This window comes from Lampetra planeri, chromosome 58, assembly GCF_965212315.1.
Source record: "Lampetra planeri chromosome 58, kcLamPlan1.2.h2, whole genome shotgun sequence".
Classification (NCBI taxonomy): Eukaryota; Metazoa; Chordata; class Hyperoartia; order Petromyzontiformes; family Petromyzontidae; genus Lampetra; species Lampetra planeri.
The window spans coordinates 5,032,958-5,054,664 of NC_136164.1; the positions used below are offsets into that span (position 1 = coordinate 5,032,958).

At 43.4% G+C, this 21,707-nt stretch overlaps 2 protein-coding genes across 4 annotated transcripts in view; one reads left to right on the plus strand and one right to left on the minus strand.

Annotated features, from left to right (window-relative positions):
• NUBP2 (NUBP iron-sulfur cluster assembly factor 2, cytosolic) lies at positions 1-8,025 on the plus strand. The gene is made up of 7 exons (XM_078618653.1): positions 1-70; positions 1,462-1,601; positions 2,818-3,016; positions 3,448-3,602; positions 4,255-4,365; positions 5,792-5,861; positions 6,446-8,025. Exons 1-7 carry the CDS (start codon positions 40-42, stop codon positions 6,628-6,630), a joined length of 891 nt encoding a protein of 296 aa, XP_078474779.1. The 5' UTR covers positions 1-39; the 3' UTR covers positions 6,631-8,025.
• The window catches only part of LOC144736019 (caspase-14-like), a 22,092-nt gene continuing 8,410 nt past the window's right edge, over positions 8,026-21,707 (minus strand). For all 3 annotated transcript variants that reach the window (XM_078618651.1, XM_078618652.1, XM_078618650.1), the window contains 3 exons: positions 21,323-21,418; positions 20,729-20,838; positions 8,026-10,788 (listed from right to left, as the gene is read on the minus strand). In XM_078618651.1, the coding sequence (XP_078474777.1) occupies positions 10,675-10,788; positions 20,729-20,838; positions 21,323-21,418 (320 nt within the window). In that variant the 3' untranslated portion in view covers positions 8,026-10,674. The remainder of the gene's footprint in view (positions 10,789-20,728; positions 20,839-21,322; positions 21,419-21,707) is intronic.

Genomic DNA, 21,707 nt, shown 5'->3' on the forward strand with positions numbered 1-21,707 from the left:
CCAGCAATCACAGTTCCGCGATTGTGAAATACGAGACGCATGGAGGCTCACGTGGATGACAGCGGCCGGGGTAAAAGCGAAGCGGAGAATGAGTTTGCGTGATTCGTTCGGGGAATGAAACACTCGCCGACGAGGGGAGCGTGCTAAGCTGCTGCTACTGCCGTGGCTGCCGTGGCTATGCGTTGACCACGCGGTCGTCCGTAGACGCGTGCGTCTGTGTTTTACTTTTTACTCTTCGTTGAACTTCTTTCGCACCGTACGTAGCCAACCGTGCTAATCGTAGCGTAGTGTATAGTGTACAGTAGTGCAGTGCAGTGTATAGTAGTGTAGTGTATAGTAGTGTAGTGTATAGTTGTGTTTAATGTACAGTAGTGTAGTGTATTGTGCAGTGTATCATAGTGTAGTGTATAGTAGTGTATCATAGTGTAGTGTATCATAGTGTAGTGTATAGTAGTGTAGTGTATAGTAGTGTAGTGTATAGTAGTGTAGTGTATAGTAGTGTAGTGTATCGTGGTGTATGGTGTGTATCGTAGTGTATATTGTACTATGTAGTGTATAATATTTACTGTGTAGTGTATAGTGTAGTGTATTGTAGTGTGTATAGTGTAGTGTATAGTGTAGTGGCTAGTAGTGTAGTGTATAGTGTAGTGTACTGTGTAGTGTATAGTAGTGTAGTGTATAGTAGTATGTATGTTGAACTTCTTTCGCACCATACGTAACCAACCGTGCTAATCGGGGGTGCTTATGCATATGGCACTTTAATTATTTTATTCGTGACCCAAATTGCTTTGGGTCACGAAAACAATCCTGCGGAGGGAGCTGGTAGGAACGTTGGGTTGCTCGGTCAATGGCCTGCAGGGTCAACGGCGGCGTGGTGTATTCCGCAAATATGCCCGACTGTGAGGGCGGGCACAAGCCGGCGTGAGTAGGTTAAATGTTGAGTTTTATAAGGGCACCACGGGGTGACCAGCCCCTCCCCACCCAGCCCCTCCCCACCCAGCCCCTCCCCACCCAGCCCCTCCCCACCCAGCCCCTCCCCACCCAGCCCCTCCCCACCCAGCCCCTCCCCACCCAGCCCCTCCCCACCCAGCCCCTCCCCACCCAGCCCCTCCCCACCCTCCCCTCCCCACCCAGCTTCACGGGTACCCGTACCCGGCCGGGTACGGGTACCCGTTTGCGACCCTAGTGCGGCCGGGTATGGTACGGGTAGGCCGTGAGTCACTGGTGAGTCACCGTTTGTCACTCATTTCCCAACGTCTTGTCTCTTCTCACAATTCAAGTTCCTAGAATCAACCCACCCGCGCCTGCAACATGGCTTCATCCCAGAGGTCGCAATCAGGTACCCGATACCCGTACCCTACCCGTACCCAGCCGGGTACGGGTACGGGTATCCGTTTGCGACCCTGGTGCGGCCAGGTACGGGTACGGGGAATGAAAACCCGTTTGCAACCTCTGCTGCAGGGGACACGGTGGCGGGGCGTGACGAGGGAGGCCTCTCCGGGGTGAGGTCCGTGGTGCTGGTGCTCTCCGGCAAAGGCGGAGTGGGCAAGAGCACCGTGAGCACGCAGCTGGCGCTGGCGCTGCGCAACGCCGGGCAGAAGGTACCTGGGTGGCGGTGGTTGAACGACATCATCGGCTCTGGGGTGGTGCGGCAATCGGTTCTATTTTGATGTCGCTGGGCTGTAGTCGCTCTCTCTTTCAGAAGCGACACCTGGCTGTCGCAAATAAAAGCTCTACGAAGTGGCTTGTCGTTGTCATCACGCGGAAATGTATTGGAGCCAAATGCTGATTTAGAATCAATACTCGTGATTCTAAATGTGGAGGGGGAATAACGGAGAACCCGGAGAAAAATCAACGCGACCACGGGGAGAGAGAGACACGCAAACTCCAAATATACAGCAGCAGGCGTTAGGGTTGGGACCGAACCCACGACCTCCTGTATACCAGGCGACGTAGTTAACATGTCCTAGCCACCGTGATGATAACGAGAGAGAGAGATGCAAACTCCAAATGTATACAGTGGCACCTCAGTATACGTCGTTAATTCGTCTTAGAAGGTAGGACTTCTACCGAAAATGGCGTAGACCAAACAAATAATTCCCATAAGAAATAAAGGGAAAGGAAATAATCCGTTCCAGAGGATAAGAAATTATATTTTATATGGCATATTATACATTAATGGGGTTGTATAAAATAATTTAGACACTACTTATTACTAAAATGCATACATAAATTAAAATAAATACATAAATAAATTAAAATAAATACATACATATTTTTTTTTAAAATGTAACGTCACTTTACCTTGCTGAGAGGAGTTGATGGCCTACGAGGATGGTGGTGAGGAAGGGGAGGAGGAGGAGATGTTATTTTTTGGAAGGAGAGTCCCCTTCCATTAAAACTTCAGGAAGCTGAAATTCTGGGTTTTTTTTCTCTTTTCTGTCTTTCTTTTGACTTGGACCTGGTTGAGGTTAACCAGGTTTGAGTTTTACTAAAAACCTGTCCGTTGAAGTTTGTTTTTGCCTTCTGCTAAGAATGAACGAGATCTACAGGCAGACTGAGGAGCGGCGCTTTGTTTCAGCCGTGAACGGCGTTTCCGCGGGTACACGTTGACTCATCCCGACCCATACAAGTTGTAGCAAGCGCGTCGTATCCCAAGCAAGACGTCGTATCCCAAGACATTTTTGTCTCGTCAAAACACGACGTATACCCGGCTGCGTACGGGTAGCCGGGTATCGGGTAGGGTACGGGTATCGGGTACCCGGTTGCCACCTCTGCTCACAGCGCTGCCCCTCCGCCCCCCGCCCCCCGCGCTAGGTGGGGCTGCTGGACGTGGACCTGTGCGGCCCCAGCGTGCCGCGCATGTTGGGCCTGCAGGGCCGCGCCGTGCACCAGTGCGCCGCCGGGTGGCTGCCCGTGTACGCGGACGCCGGGCGCCGTCTCGCCGTCATGTCCGTGAGCTTCCTGCTGGCGCAGGCCGACGACGCCGTCGTGTGGAGAGGCCCCAAGAAGAACGGTGCGGCACCGCGCCGGGGCTCGTTGTTTACGTGCGCGGGGTGTGCGGGTGTGTGCAGGTGTGTACAGGTGTGTCAGTGTGTGTAAGTGTGTGTGTGTCAGTTGGAGGCAGTCGCCCTCAAAAACAACGGAGGGCGGAGGAGCGACGCTCACAACAACGAGCGGAGCGCCGGGCGGTAAAACGCATAAAGTTGGCACAGTAGGGAGCACAGTTGGTGTATCTACCAGTCATCTCAGTCAGTCAACCCACGGCACCTGTGTCTGTCCCATGGCCGTCTGCAAGCAGCGACAGCCTTCGACGCTTCACGTGGCCTCACAGTGCACCTAGCCTGGCACAAGTTCAGTGTTGTCGTCACTGCAACTTGATGGCGAATGGCGGTTGTTGTTGTTGTTGATGATGTCGTCGTGTGGTTTGTGTATTGTGCTGAGTAGCAATGATCAAGCAGTTTGTGAGCGACGTGCTGTGGGGAGAGCTGGACTTCCTGCTCGTGGACACCCCGCCTGGAACGTCGGACGAGCACATGGCCGTGCTGGAGAGCCTGCGCGGCCGCTCACCCGCTGGAGCCTTGCTCGTCACCACGCCACAGGTGGGCCCGCTCGCTCACCCGCTCACTCACCCGCTCGCCCACTCGCTCACCCACCAGCTCGCTCGCTCACCCACTCACACGCTGGTGCCTTGCTCGTCACCACTCCACAGGTGGGCCCGCTCGCTCACCCGCTCACTCACCCGCTCGCCCACTCGCTCACCCACCAGCTCGCTCGCTCACCCGCTTACTCACCCGCTCGCCCACTTGCTCACCCACCAGCTCGCTCGCTCACCCACTCACACGCTGGTGCCCTGCTCGTCACCACTCCACAGGTGGGCCCGCTCGCTCACCCGCTCACTCACCCGCTCGCCCACTTGCTCACCCACCAGCTCGCTCGCTCACCCACTCACACGCTGGTATCCTGCTCGTCACCACTCCAAAGGTCGTCCCATGAGCTCACCCACCCGGTCACTCGCCCCGCTCGCTCACCCACTTATTTACTCACTTACCCACCCACTTAATCACCCACCGACTCGCTCACCCACTCACCTGCTCGCTCACCCGCTCGCTCATCTCCTAGCCACCGCGTGTGGCTCTCCTGGATAAATAACTTATATAATAATAGTTCTAAATAAGTAAACTAATATCACGTTCCTTGTCTCTGCTACCTCCCCCGGCCCCCCCCACCCCCCCCTGCTCTGTCCACGGGCAGGAGGTGTCGGTGGGCGACGTGAGGAGGGAGCTGACGTTCTGCAGTAAGACGGGGCTCAAGGTGCTGGGCATCATCGAGAACATGAGTGGCTTTGTGTGCCCCCATTGTTCCGTGAGTTTCGCCGTTGTCGTGGTCGTTGTGATTGTTGTTGTTGTCGTGGTTGTTGTTGTCGTGGTTGTTATTGTCGTGGTCGTTGTGGTGGTTTTCGTGGCCGTCGTGGTTGTTGTTGTGGTGGTTTTCGTGGTGGTTTTCGTGGCCGTCGTGGTCGTTGTGATTGTTGTTGTTGTCGTGGTTGTTGTCGCGCTTGTGGTGGTGGTTGTCGTGGTTGTTGTGGTTGTTGTGGTTGTCATCGTGGTTGTCCTGGTGGTTGTTGTTGTTGTGGTTGTTGTTGTCGCGCTTGTGGCGGTTGTTGTTGTTGTGGTTGTTGTGGTTGTCGTCGTGGTGGTTGTTGTTGTGGTTGTCGGTCTGTAACCTCCCACCGCAGAGGAAAACCATCCCCCCCATTCTCTCCCACATGTTGTTTGTTGAACTTCTATCGCACCGTACGTAGCCAACCGTGCCAATCGGAGGTGCAATGAGCATGATTGGCCAACCCTGCTGTGGTTGGCTGGCTGGCGTCGGAGTCCAAATTCTCCACGTTCTAATATTACCCCGCGCACCGCTCATTGGGATTATAGTGTACACAGCAGTAATCGTCGCCCCATACTGGCACCAGACTAATGCCCCCAGCAGGTCACTCTTGCAAATTAGGCTTGTTTCTGACCCGGTTGAAATTAAATCAACGCGGACTTCTTTCCAGGTGAGTATCAAGGGTGCGACGTGGTGACTGGGAGATGTTAACTCCCTCGCCTGGTACACAGGAGGTCGTGGGTTCTATCCCGACCCTGACGCCTGCTGCTGTATACTTGGAGTATGAATGTTCTCCCCGTGGTCGCGTGGATTTTCTCCATTTAGAATCACGCCTTTCGAGTATTTGTCTGCTATAAATGTCCACGTGATGATGAGCCACTTGGTTGAGCTATCATTTGCGACCAGGTCGCTTCAGAAAAATGAGCTACGTAGCTCAGTGCTGCCTTACCTGGTGAGATAAAAAAATTAACCCGTAAAAACAAAGTTTTTCACTATAAATTCCTTTATATGCGTGGCATCGGTTTTATTTTATTATTCATTTCTGTTTTTCTTGAGTAAGAGTTTCATTTTTATCACATTGGTATTTTAAATTAAATATGAAAATTTTTTTTTTCTAAAAAGTGGAAAATTTTGGAACAAAATTTTCACTAAAATAAATTGTCACGCACAACGAGATGTGTGCAAAATGTCAGCTCGATTGGATCACGGGAAGTGGGTTAAAAAACGACCGAAAGATTTGCACGGTCGTAAGCGCGCAAGCAAGCAAGTGAACTTAATATAAAGGATTTAAAAATAATTTGAAATGAAAGCGAATCGTCGTCAGGTTTGGTATCCGCGCACGGCACGTTCTTGAAACGTACCATCGTGTGAGGGCATCCCGAGCGAGGCGTGACCTCTGCCGTTGCAGGAGTGTAGCAACGTGTTCTCCAAGGGCGGCGGGGAGGCGCTGGCCGATGAATTCAAGGTCCCCTTCCTGGGTGAGTTGAATCGATCGACCAATCACCCGCTTCCTTCCTTCCTTCGCACCTGCTTATTTTATACACTTTAACACGTAGGCTTTCGCGACCAATATCATCCGACCACAAATCTGGCTGTCGCCTGATGATGCCGGTTGTAATTACTGGCGAAACGTCGTACTCAGATTGTAAATGTTGTGGCTTTGCTCTCCAACTCACAACCGGTGTGCTGTACTAGTATACTACACTACACTATACACTATACTATACACTACACTATACACTACACTATACACTACACTATACACTGCACTATACACTACACTATACACTACACTATACACTAGTGCTGTACTAGTGACGAACTGGGACGTTCTGTTTACTTGACAACCCTTACTAGTTGGCTGCGTCGGGGTGGTGGCGGATTTAACGACACAACATTTACATATTTCCGCGATCCAACCCCAAAAAAACCCTGTATCATGGGTTTTTTAAAATACACGTCGGACGGTCTATTCTGGATGACCGCAGCCACCCACAGCTTCCCACGGCCACCCCATGAAGCACCCGCCCTGGTACGTGCCCCCCCCCCCACCCCCCTCTAGGCTGCGTGCCGGTGGAGCTGCAGCTGGCGCGGTGCGGTGAGGACGGCCGCTCCCTGCTGGAGGCCTCGCCGGAGAGCGGCGCTCACCAGATCCTGCAGGCCATCGCCCAGCGGCTCATCATTGACCACGGCGGTGACGGTGGCGGCGGCGGCGGGAGTGTTACGGCGAGTGTGGCCGTGCCGTGACCGTCTGGCGATGCAAACTTGCTGGCCCCCGTCTGGCGATGCAAACTTGCTTTCCATCTTCGGGGTGCCGCGTTGGCAAGATCTTAACTACCTCGCCGGGTATGCAGGAGGTCACGGGTTCGATTGCGATCCATACAATGCCTCTCTTCTTCCCATGGTCGCGTGGACTTTTCTCCGGGTCCTCCGGTTTTTCCCCTCCACTTTTACAATCGACATCACCACGCGTTTAGTGTATTTGGCTGCAATGCACTTCCCCACGCGACGATGGTGAGCCACTTCAGCGGGCTGTCATTTGTGGCGGCCAGGCTACACAGCTCAGCGGAGCCTTACCTGGTTAAAAAAATAAACATTTGTTTCGCAGTAGCAACTCGGAGAATTGAAATCATTGGTTCGATCGTCACGCGACTAACATTGTCGCTGCTGTGCGCTGAGCGGGGGTGGGACCAGGTGATCGCTTGAAGGCGTCCCTAAGAAGTAGCTCTACGAGATATATATATCCGCTTCTGCGGGCCCTTTTTTTCTCTTCACACACATTTGCGCTGCTTTGCGAGCGTTCCGGACGTCTCCTGCGGCTCGTGACGCGACACAAAGAGCGTCGTTAATTAGCAGCAGCGGCCGCGGCAGTAGCAGCGGCCGGTTGCACTGAAGGACTTCACGTGAAGACGTTAAAGTTGCGGAGGTCTGCAGCGAAGGGAAACGCTCGCTGGAGGTTTATTTTCACCGTGGGTCAAGGTGGTCCTCTCGGCAGAGGTCGCAACCGGGTACCCGATACCCGTACCCTATCCGATACCCGGCTACCCGTACCCGGCCGGGTACGGGTAGCCGTTTGCAACCCTGGTGCGGCCGGGTACGGGTACGGGTAGGCTGTGAGTCACTGGTGAGCAACCGTTTGTCACTCATTTCGGGTAGGGTACGGGTAGGGAACGGGTACCCATTTGCGACCCTGGTGCGGCCGGGTACGGGTAAGGAATCAAAACCCGTTTGCGACCTCTGCCTCTCGGCAACTCCCTCTGACCTGCACGGTCACCGTGCATGGGGAGGTGGGCATGGTGGGGGGGAGTTGGGGAAGAGGAGTGAAGCTTTCAGGGCCCAGTGGTTCACGAGACAAAGATCCCCCCGTGTCGTCTTCACAGACTGTTGGGGGCAAGTGCTGTCGGCAAGCAGCAGGTCCTAATTTGAGGCTGAGTCGACCTAGGGAAGGCCCAGAACCGGTTCAGTTAATCGTCAATGGTGTTGGCCGTGAGCGGGAATCGAACTCGGGTCGCCAGGTTCATCGCGCAAGCCCGCTAACCGTCGTGCCACCGCTCTACGAGACACGCATGCAGGCGCTGTGTAAGCAAATCATCGCTATGCATTCCCAGGAGACCGATTAAAATTTACACGCGATTCGCCATCTTTCTGTGCTTAAAATGTTTTATTTCATTGAATGTTTCCATCATTGTCACACCGACATTACACCAATTGTAGAAAAATACCCCCAAAAAATGGATTGCTTTGGTCCCTGATTGATCATTAAAAGCATTTGTATAAAAAAAAACCCGGCAGCCCTGGTCCAACAACACCCATCATCCACAAGCTCGCACCACCACACAAAAAACAAAGATCCCCCATATAGCCTGAACAGAATGTTGTGGCAAGTCCTATAAGCAAGCAGCACCATTGAAGGCCGGCACCACGCCCGGGCCGCCTTTGTCTCCCTAGTGGCGATGTTTACACCGCACCAGGCACTCATTTGAGGCTGAGTCGACCTAGAAGTTCACCCCTAGCCCCCCACTGCGAAAACTTGGCAGGAACCTCCTGAAAAAACGAGACCCGAAACTCGGTGAGGCTTTCTTGAGTGCCACAACCGGCATCATCAGCCAGAGTTGTGGATAAATCCTGTTTCAGTCTCACTCGAATTCTAAATGTTGTGGGTTTCCTCTCAACACACTGGTATGCTGTACTAATAACGAATTGCCACGTTTTATTAAGTGACAAACCTTCGATTTAAAGCTTTCGTGACTGCAGGGATTCATCTTCTTGGTTCTTTCGGTAAAGTCACGTAGAAGGGAAATAATAAAAATTAAACAATAAAATAATTCTCACGACGTTTCGGCCACAACGCAAGCAGCCGTCTTCAGGTGGAGAACAGGTCTGTCGAGAGAGTCTGAATGGCACGCCCCACCTGAAGACGGCTGCTTGCGTTGTGGCCGAAACGTCGTGAGAATTATTTTATTATGTTTTATTTTTATTATTTTATTACTTTCCTTCTACGTGACTTTACAGAAAGAACCAAGAAGGTGACAAACCTTACTAATTGGCTGTGTCGGGTGGTGGTGGCGGGTTTAAGGACGCATATTTACGCGATCTATAACCTATTACAGATAATATTGGTCGCGAAATCCTGCTGCTCCATGATTGGCGTGGCATTGCCCGTTCAGTGGAGTGTCTCTGCCCATGTATGGTCATTGTGGCACTTTAATTAATGTATCGCATTGATTCTGCTCGCATGGGGGGGGGGGGGGGGTCAATCGCCTGCGTCGATTAATTGGCAAGCCGATACACGGATCGGGTGATCCCATTGGTGATCTCAGCGGCGGATCGATAGCGAGCTGTGCATCGGAGTGTTGCCACGTTATTTATGTTACTCACTATCGGCGATTGTTGGCTATCCGCGAATCGCATTTGGAACTCACAACACGGCTATTGCATCGACACCGATAAAGTTAGGAGAAGTAAAATGATGTTACTGGGCAGTATCATAATTCAAGGTAAGTTCATTTATAAACGACTAGCTTTACTACCCGGCCACCTTTGTCCCCCCAGTGGCGATGTTCACACACCACACCGGTTACTCGTTTGAGGCTGAGTCGACCTAGGGGAGGCCCAGGACCGGTTGAAATAATCGTCACCAGTGGTGGCCGTGAGCGGGAATCGAACTCGGGTTGCCGGGTTCGTAGTGCGGCGCGCTAACCACTACACCACCGCTCCCCCCACACAAACGTGTCCATAGGTACACATACACGCGCTTGCTGCAGAGACACAACTTTTCGAGTGCGTACGGCAGTAAACGACTAAAATAATAAACCAACGCTGCGCGAAGAACGCCTTAGACCTGCAACACATTTGTTTGGCACTTTGCAAATGTGTTGGGGGGTGACATCAGCAGGCACACTGCGTGACGCTTCCGCATGCGGGTGACATCACAGATGTGACGTCACAGCTCACTTGCCGTGCAAAATATATCCATTATTGCACCTCCCCCCCCCTCCCAAAAAAAATAGAAAAGTATTTTTATTATTTTTGTACAGTCTGGAAAGTACCCACATGGCAAATTTGAAGTTTGTTGCATGTCCGGAAGTACGCTAAACATTTTGAACAAACACAATCACAAATTTCCCTTTTATATAGAAAGATAATACCTGAATATTGTTTATGTTTATTATAAAAAAAATAATTTGTGTTGTAATTTTCATGCATTAATAGCTTATTTATGCATTCATTTATGGTCATTCATGGAATGTGCTATTCACAATCATCTCGGGAACGTATCTCTCGTTGCAAATAATGAGGGATTACCGTATAATTATTTTCTTGGTTCTTTCGGACGCTGTCTTTCCGACAGACCTGTTCTTCACCTGAGGACGGCTGCTTGCGTTGTGGCTGAAACGTCGTGAGAATTGTATTTTATTATGTTTTATTATTTTATTATTTCCCTTCTACGTGACTTTACCGAAAGAACCAAGAAGATGAATCCCTGTAGTCACGAAAGCTTTAAATCGAAAAGTATAACTATTTATTTGAATCCAGAATGAAATAGTGATAAAAAAAAAAAAATTCGATTCCGATGGTGCCTGTGGGCTGTTCAGCACGACGCCGTTGGGCAGAACGGCACGTCGCTGTTCGGCACGACGTCGAAAACGTCGGAGAACGAATGGCGCTGGGCGACACGACCGTAGGCACCTTCACCGCGATTGTTTACATCAAAGCGTGACGCGCAGCTAAGCGATTGAAAGGAGGCGAAGGCAATGGAGAAGGATGCAGGCAGGATGTGTCCGGGTGTGCCTAGGCGGTCTCGCACAGGTAGAGGCTCTTTGTGAGTGTGGTCTCCACAACAGGGATGACCTTAACTTTTCCGGATTTGAAAGGAAGGTCTTGATTTCCTATCTCCTTGGTCACCTGTCCCACCACGCGGGGCAACACAGCAGCGGCAAGCCGCGATGAGTACAGAGCACTTGTTATACATTATATACTACATCTACTCGCTATACATTATATACTACATACGCTCGCTATACATTATATACTACATACACTCGCTATACACTATATACTACATCCACTCACTATACATTATATACTACATCCACTCCCTATACATTATATACTACATACACTTGCTATACATTATATGCTACATACACTCCCTATACATTATATACTACATACACTTGCTATACATTATATACTACATACACTTGCTATACATTATATACTACATACACTCGCTATACATTATATACTACATACACTTGCTATACATTATATGCTACATACACTCACTATACATTATATGCTACATACACTCACTATACATTATATACTACATACGCTCGCTATACATTATATACTACATACACTCGCTATACATTATATACTACATACACTCACTATACATTATATACTACATACACTCGCTATACACTATATACTACATACACTCGCTATACATTATATACTACATCTACTCGCTATACACTATATACTACATACGCTCGCTATACATTATATACTACATACACTCGCTATACATTATATACTACATACACTCGCTATACATTATATGCTACATACACTCGCTATACATTATATACTACATCCACTCGCTATACACTATATACTACATACACTCACTATACATTATATACTACATCTACTCGCTATACACTATATACTACATACACTCGCTATACATTATATACTACATACACTCGCTATACATTATATACTACATCCACTCGCTATACACTATATACTACATACACTCACTATACATTATATACTACATCCACTCGCTATACACTATATACTACATCCACTCGCTATACACTATATACTACATACACTCGCTATACACTATATACTACATACACTCGCTATACATTATATACTACATACACTCACTATACATTATATACTACATCCACTCGCTATACACTATATACTACATCCACTCGCTATACACTATATACTACATACACTCGCTATACACTATATACTACATACACTCGCTATACATTATATACTACATACGCTCGCTATACATTATATACTACATCCACTCGCTATACACTATATACTACATACCAGAGGTGTGGACTCGAGTCATGTGACTTGGACTCGAGTCAGACTCGAGTCATGAATTTGATGACTTGCGACTCGACTTGGACTTGCATAACAATGACTTTGTCCCACCTCTGCTACATACACTCGCTATACATTATATACTACATCCACTCGCTATACATTATATACTACATACCAGAGGTGTGGACTCGAGTCATGTGACTTGGACTCGAGTCAGACTCGAGTCATGAATTTGATGACTTGCGACTCGACTTGGACTTGCATAACAATGACTTTGTCCCACCTCTGCTACATACACTCGCTATACATTATATACTACATACACTCGCTATACATTATATACTACATACACTCACTATACATTATATGCTACATACACTCGCTATACATTATATACTACATACACTCGCTATACATTATATACTACATACACTCGCTATACACTATACTACATACACTCGCGATACACTATATACTACATCCACTCGCTATACATTATATACTACATACACTCGCTATACATTATATACTACATACACTCGCTATACACTATACTACATACACTCGCGATACACTATATACTACATCCACTCGCTATACATTATATACTACATACACTCGCTATACATTATATACTACATACACTCGCTATACATTATATACTACATACGCTCGCTATACATTATATACTACATCCACTCGCTATACATTATATACTACATACACTCGCTATACATTATATACTACATACGCTCGCTATACATTATATACTACATACACTCGCTATACATTATATACTACATACACTCGCTATACACTATATACTACATCCACTCGCTATACATTATATACTACATACACTCGCTATACATTATATACTACATCCACTCGCTATACATTATATACTACATACACTCGCTATACACTATATACTACATCCACTCGCTATACATTATATACTACATACACTCGCTATACATTATATACTACATCCACTCGCTATACATTATATACTACATACACTCGCTATACATTATATACTACATACGCTCGCTATACATTATATACTACATACACTCGCTATACACTATATACTACATCCACTCGCTATACACTATATACTACATACACTCGCTATACATTATATACTACATACGCTCGCTATACATTATATACTACATACACTCGCTATACATTATATACTACATACACTCGCTATACACTATATACTACATCCACTCGCTATACATTATATACTACATACACTCGCTATACATTATATACTACATACGCTCGCTATACACTATATACTACATATACTCGCTATACATTATATACTACATACACTCGCTATACACTATATACTACATCCACTCGCTATACATTATATACTACATACACTCGCTATACATTATATACTACATACGCTCGCTATACATTATATACTACATACACTCGCTATACATTATATACTACATACACTCGCTATACACTATATACTACATCCACTCGCTATACATTATATACTACATACACTCGCTATACATTATATACTACATACGCTCGCTATACATTATATACTACATACACTCGCTATACATTATATACTACATACACTCGCTATACACTATATACTACATCCACTCGCTATACATTATATACTACATACACTCGCTATACATTATATACTACATACACTCGCTATACACTATATACTACATCCACTCGCTATACATTATATACTACATACACTCGCTATACATTATATACTACATACGCTCGCTATACATTATATACTACATACACTCGCTATACATTATATACTACATACACTCACTATACATTATATACTACATACGCTCGCTATACATTATATACTACATACACTCGCTATACATTATATACTACATACACTCGCTATACATTATATACTACATACACTCGCTATACATTATATACTACATCCACTCGCTATACACTATATACTACATACACTCGCTATACATTATATACTACATCCACTCGCTATACATTATATACTACATACACTCGCTATACACTATATACTACATCCACTCGCTATACACTATATACTACATACACTCGCTATACACTATATACTACATCCACTCACTATACATTATATACTACATCCACTCGCTATACATTATATACTACATCCACTCGCTATACATTATATACTACATCCACTCGCTATACATTATATACTACATACACTCGCTATACACTATATACTACATACACTCGCTATACACTATATACTACATACACTCGCTATACACTATATACTACATCCACTCGCTATACATTATATACTACATCCACTCGCTATACATTATATACTACATCCACTCGCTATACACTATATACTACATCCACTCGCTATACACTATATACTACATCCACTCGCTATACATTATATACTACATACACTCGCTATACACTATATACTACATCCACTCGCTATACACTATATACTACATCCACTCGCTATACACTATATACTACATCCACTCGCTATACATTATATACTACATACACTCGCTATACACTATATACTACATACGCTCGCTATACACTATATACTACATACACTCGCTATACACTATATACTACATACGCTCGCTATACACTATATACTACATACACTCGCTATACATTATATACTACATCCACTCGCTATACACTATATACTACATACACTCGCTATACACTATATACTACATACACTCGCTATACATTATATACTACATACACTCGCTATACATTATATACTACATACACTCGCTATACATTATATACTACATACACTCGCTATACACTATATACTACATACACTCGCTATACACTATATACTACATCCACTCACTATACACTATATACTACATACGCTCGCTATACATTATATACTACATCCACTCGCTATACACTATATACTACATCCACTCGCTATACACTATATACTACATACGCTCGCTATACACTATATACTACATACGCTCGCTATACATTATATACTACATACACTCGCTATACACTATATACTACATCCACTCGCTATACATTATATACTACATCCACTCGCTATACACTATATACTACATACACTCGCTATACATTATATACTACATATACTCGCTATACACTATATACTACATACACTCGCTATACATTATATACTACATACACTCGCTATACACTATATACTACATACACTCGCTATACATTATATACTACATACACTCGCTATACACTATATACTACATCCACTCGCTATACATTATATACTACATCCACTCGCTATACACTATATACTACATCCACTCGCTATACATTATATACTACATACACTCGCTATACACTATATACTACATACACTCGCTATACACTATATACTACATACACTCGCTATACACTATATACTACATACACTCGCTATACATTATATACTACATACGCTCGCTATACATTATATACTACATACACTCGCTATACACTATATACTACATACACTCGCTATACATTATATACTACATACACTCGCTATACATTATATACTACATACACTCGCTATACACTATATACTACATACACTCGCTATACATTATATACTACATACACTCGCTATACATTATATACTACATACACTCGCTATACATTATATACTACATACACTCGCTATACACTATATACTACATACGCTCGCTATACATTATATACTACATACACTCGCTATACATTATATACTACATACGCTCGCTATACATTATATACTACATACACTCGCTATACATTATATACTACATACGCTCGCTATACACTATATACTACATACACTCGCTATACATTATATACTACATACACTCGCTATACATTATATACTACATACGCTCGCTATACACTATATACTACATACGCTCGCTATACATTATATACTACATACACTCACTATACATTATATACTACATACGCTCGCTATACATTATATACTACATACACTCGCTATACATTATATACTACATACGCTCGCTATACACTATATACTACATACACTCGCTATACATTATATACTACATACACTCGCTATACACTATATACTACATACACTCGCTATACATTATATACTACATATACTCACTATACATTATATGCTACATACACTCGCTATACATTATATACTACATACACTCGCTATACATTATATACTACATACGCTCGCTATACATTATATACTACATATACTCACTATACATTATATGCTACATACACTCGCTATACATTATATACTACATATACTCACTATACATTATATACTACATACACTCGCTATACATTATATACTACATCCACTCACTATACATTATATACTACATACGCTCACTATACATTATATGCTACATACGCTCGCTATACATTATATGCTACATACGCTCACTATACATTATATACTACATACGCTCACTATACATTATATGCTACATACGCTCGCTATACATTATATACTACATCCACTCGCTATACATTATATACTACATCCACTCGCTATACATTATATACTACATACACTCGCTATACATTATATACTACATCCACTCGCTATACATTATATACTACATACACTCGCTATACATTATATACTACATACACTCGCTATACATTATATACTACATACACTCGCTATACATTATATACTACATACACTCGCTATACACTATATACTACATACGCTCGCTATACATTATATACTACATACACTCGCTATACACTATATACTACATCCACTCGCTATACACTATATACTACATACGCTCGCTATACACTATATACTACATACACTCGCTATACATTATATACTACATACACTCGCTATACACTATATACTACATACACTCGCTATACACTATATACTACATACACTCGCTATACATTATATACTACATACACTCGCTATACACTATATACTACATACGCTCGCTATACATTATATACTACATACACTCGCTATACACTATATACTACATCCACTCGCTATACATTATATACTACATCCACTCGCTATACATTATATACTACATCCACTCGCTATACACTATATACTACATACACTCGCTATACATTATATACTACATCCACTCGCTATACATTATATACTACATCCACTCGCTATACATTATATACTACATCCACTCGCTATACATTATATACTACATACACTCGCTATACATTATATACTACATCCACTCGCTATACATTATATACTACATACACTCGCTATACATTATATACTACATCCACTCGCTATACATTATATACTACATCCACTCGCTATACATTATATACTACATCCACTCGCTATACATTATATACTACATCCACTCGCTATACACTATATACTACATCCACTCGCTATACATTATATACTACATACACTCGCTATACATTATATACTACATCCACTCGCTATACATTATATACTACATCCACTCGCTATACATTATATACTACATCCACTCGCTATACACTATATACTACATCCACTCGCTATACATTATATACTACATCCACTCGCTATACATTATATACTACATCCACTCGCTATACATTATATACTACATACACTCGCTATACACTATATACTACATCCACTCGCTATACATTATATACTACATACACTCGCTATACACTATATACTACATACGCTCGCTATACATTATATACTACATCCACTCGCTATACATTATATACTACATCCACTCGCTATACATTATATACTACATCCACTCGCTATACATTATATACTACATCCACTCGCTATACACTATATACTACATCTACTCGCTATACATTATATACTACATCCACTCGCTATACATTATATACTACATACACTCGCTATACATTATATACTACATACACTCACTATACACTATATACTACATCCACTCGCTATACATTATATACTACATACGCTCGCTATACATTATATACTACATCCACTCGCTATACATTATATACTACATCCACTCGCTATACATTATATACTACATACACTCGCTATACACTATATACTACATCCACTCGCTATACACTATATACTACATCTACTCGCTATACATTATATACTACATCCACTCGCTATACATTATATACTACATACACTCGCTATACATTATATACTACATACACTCACTATACACTATATACTACATCCACTCGCTATACATTATATACTACATACGCTCGCTATACATTATATACTACATCCACTCGCTATACATTATATACTACATCCACTCGCTATACATTATATACTACATACACTCGCTATACACTATATACTACATACACTCGCTATACATTATATACTACATCCACTCGCTATACATTATATACTACATACACTCACTATACATTATATACTACATCCACTCGCTATACATTATATACTACATACACTCGCTATACATTATATACTACATCTACTCGCTATACACTATATACTACATCCACTCGCTATACATTATATACTACATCCACTCGCTATACATTATATACTACATACACTCGCTATACACTATATACTACATCCACTCGCTATACATTATATACTACATACACTCGCTATACACTATATACTACATACACTCGCTATACATTATATACTACATATACTCGCTATACACTATATACTACATACACTCGCTATACATTATATACTACATACACTCGCTATACATTATATACTACATACGCTCGCTATACATTATATACTACATACACTCGCTATACATTATATACTACATACACTCGCTATACATTATATACTACATACACTCGCTATACATTATATACTACATACACTCGCTATACACTATATACTACATACGCTCGCTATACATTATATACTACATACACTCGCTATACATTATATACTACATCTACTCGCTATACATTATATACTACATACGCTCGCTATACATTATATACTACATACACTCACTATACATTATATACTACATCCACTCGCTATACATTATATACTACATACACTCACTATACACTATATACTACATCCACTCGCTATACACTATATACTACATCCACTCGCTATACACTATATACTACATCCACTCGCTATACACTATATACTACATACACTCACTATACACTATATACTACATCCACTCGCTATACACTATATACTACATACACTCACTATACACTATATACTACATCCACTCGCTATACACTATATACTACATCCACTCGCTATACATTATATACTACATCCACTCGCTATACACTATATACTACATACACTCACTATACACTATATACTACATCCACTCGCTATACACTATATACTACATACACTCGCTATACACTATATACTACATCCACTCGCTATACACTATATGCTACATACACTCGCTATACATTATATACTACATCCACTCGCTATACACTATATACTACATACACTCGCTATACACTATATACTACATACACTCGCTATACACTATATACTACATCCACTCGCTATACACTATATGCTACATACACTCGCTATACACTATATACTACATCCACTCGCTATACACTATATACTACATACACTCGCTATACACTATATACTACATACACTCACTATACACTATATACTACATCCACTCGCTATACATTATATACTACATACGCTCGCTATACACTATATACTACATCCACTCGCTATACACTATATGCTACATACACTCGCTATACACTATATACTACATCCACTCGCTATACACTATATACTACATACACTCGCTATACACTATATACTACATACACTCACTATACACTATATACTACATCCACTCGCTATACACTATATACTACATACACTCGCTATACACTATATACTACATACACTCGCTATACACTATATACTACATCCACTCGCTATACACTATATGCTACATACACTCGTACATGATATATTACATACACTTGTTTATGCTACATAATGGTATTCAGTTTAACACGTAGGCTTTCACGACCAATATCCATAATAATAATACATAAATGTGTCATTAAATTGTAAAATAATACATGCCTATACAGGGCACCATACGTTGAGACAACTTTTGGAATTCAGTATTCTTTATTAAGTTTCTTTCACAGCTTCTCACTATACTCATTCCTCTGCTCTATAGCTCCTTCACGCTGTTGGCAGACAGCGTGAGAGGGAGAGAGAGGGAGAGAGAGACTGCGTGCGTCCTGGGAACTCAACACCTGCCGTACTGGTTGGCCTGTGGCCGCATAAACGGCGCTTGAGGTATTCGTACGGCCCGCTGGCTAACACACAAAAATGCCACCATTTGGCCTTTTCTGATTCACCAATCGTGTGACGGTAATCGCCGCACTGATTTACAAAAAACAAATCGCGTGGATTTTTTTCCACTGGGGTCCTCCCGGTTTTTCCCTCCACGTTTAGAATCGGCAAAGTGCGTTTAACAGAGTTATTTCGCCGCTATAAATTTCCCACGTGATAAGCCACTTCGTTGAGCTATCATTTGTAACAGCCAGGCCTTCTGAAAAAATAACTACATAGCCCAGCAGGATCCTTACCTGGTAAAAAAGTGCTGTGCCCACATTAATAGGTGCTCGCTAACAGCACTTGCACCAACAGTCTGTTGAAGGCTATTTGGGGGATCTTTGTCTATGGGGGCGGAGGGGGGGGCCTCACCATCGTCATCATGTCCATAACGTGCATGGTGTCCATGTGCTGAAGGAAGACCTTGCCAATATTCTGAATCAGCAGGGATCCCTCATTCCGCGTGCGGAAGGAAAAATGATCTGCGTGTTACACACAGTGGTCAATATTACAGCAGTTGGAGACACCCAGGGTCAATAAGTCACTGACGAGGCCACGATAAACCTCCCTATACAGTGAGGGAAAAAAATATTTGATCCCCTGCTGATTTTGTACGTTTGCCCACTGACAAAGAAATTATCAGTCGTTAATTTTAATGGTAGGTTTATTTGAACAGTGAGAGACAGAATAACAACAACAAAATCCAGAAAAACGCATGTCAAAAATGTTATAAATTGATTTGCATTTTAACGAGGGAAATAAGTATTTGACCCCTCTGCAAAACATGAATTAGTACTTGGTGGCAAAACCCTTGTTGGCAATCACAGAGGTCAGACGTTTCTTGTAGTTGGCCACCAGCTTTGCACACATCTCAGGAGGGATTTTGTCCCACTCCTCTTTGCAGATCTTCTCCAAGTACAAAATCAGCAGGGGATCAAATACTTTTTCCCTCACTGTATCTGGTACCTTCGGGGGAGCTGAACACCTTGAGCATGTCCGCGTACTTCTGCGGACGTAGCGGGATGTCGCTCACGCTGTCCGTCTCCACGTCGTCCTTCTCCTCTGCGACGCGGAGAGACGCGGGGCGACAGGGCGAGATGTTAACTACGTCGCCCGGCGCGCGGGAGGTCGTCGTGGGCACGTTGCTGCACCACGTTGGCGTTACGATTATTATTATTAATTACGCTCCACCCGCAAGAAATAACCGGGGCTGCCCGGCAAATTCGCACCACAAACCTCTGCAACAACAAGCGGCAAACGCGCTACCGTTGGGGCCACGTCATCGCTACCCCATGACAACTTGGAGGGGGGGTGGGGGTACACTTGAGTGGCTAGGAGATGTTAACTACCT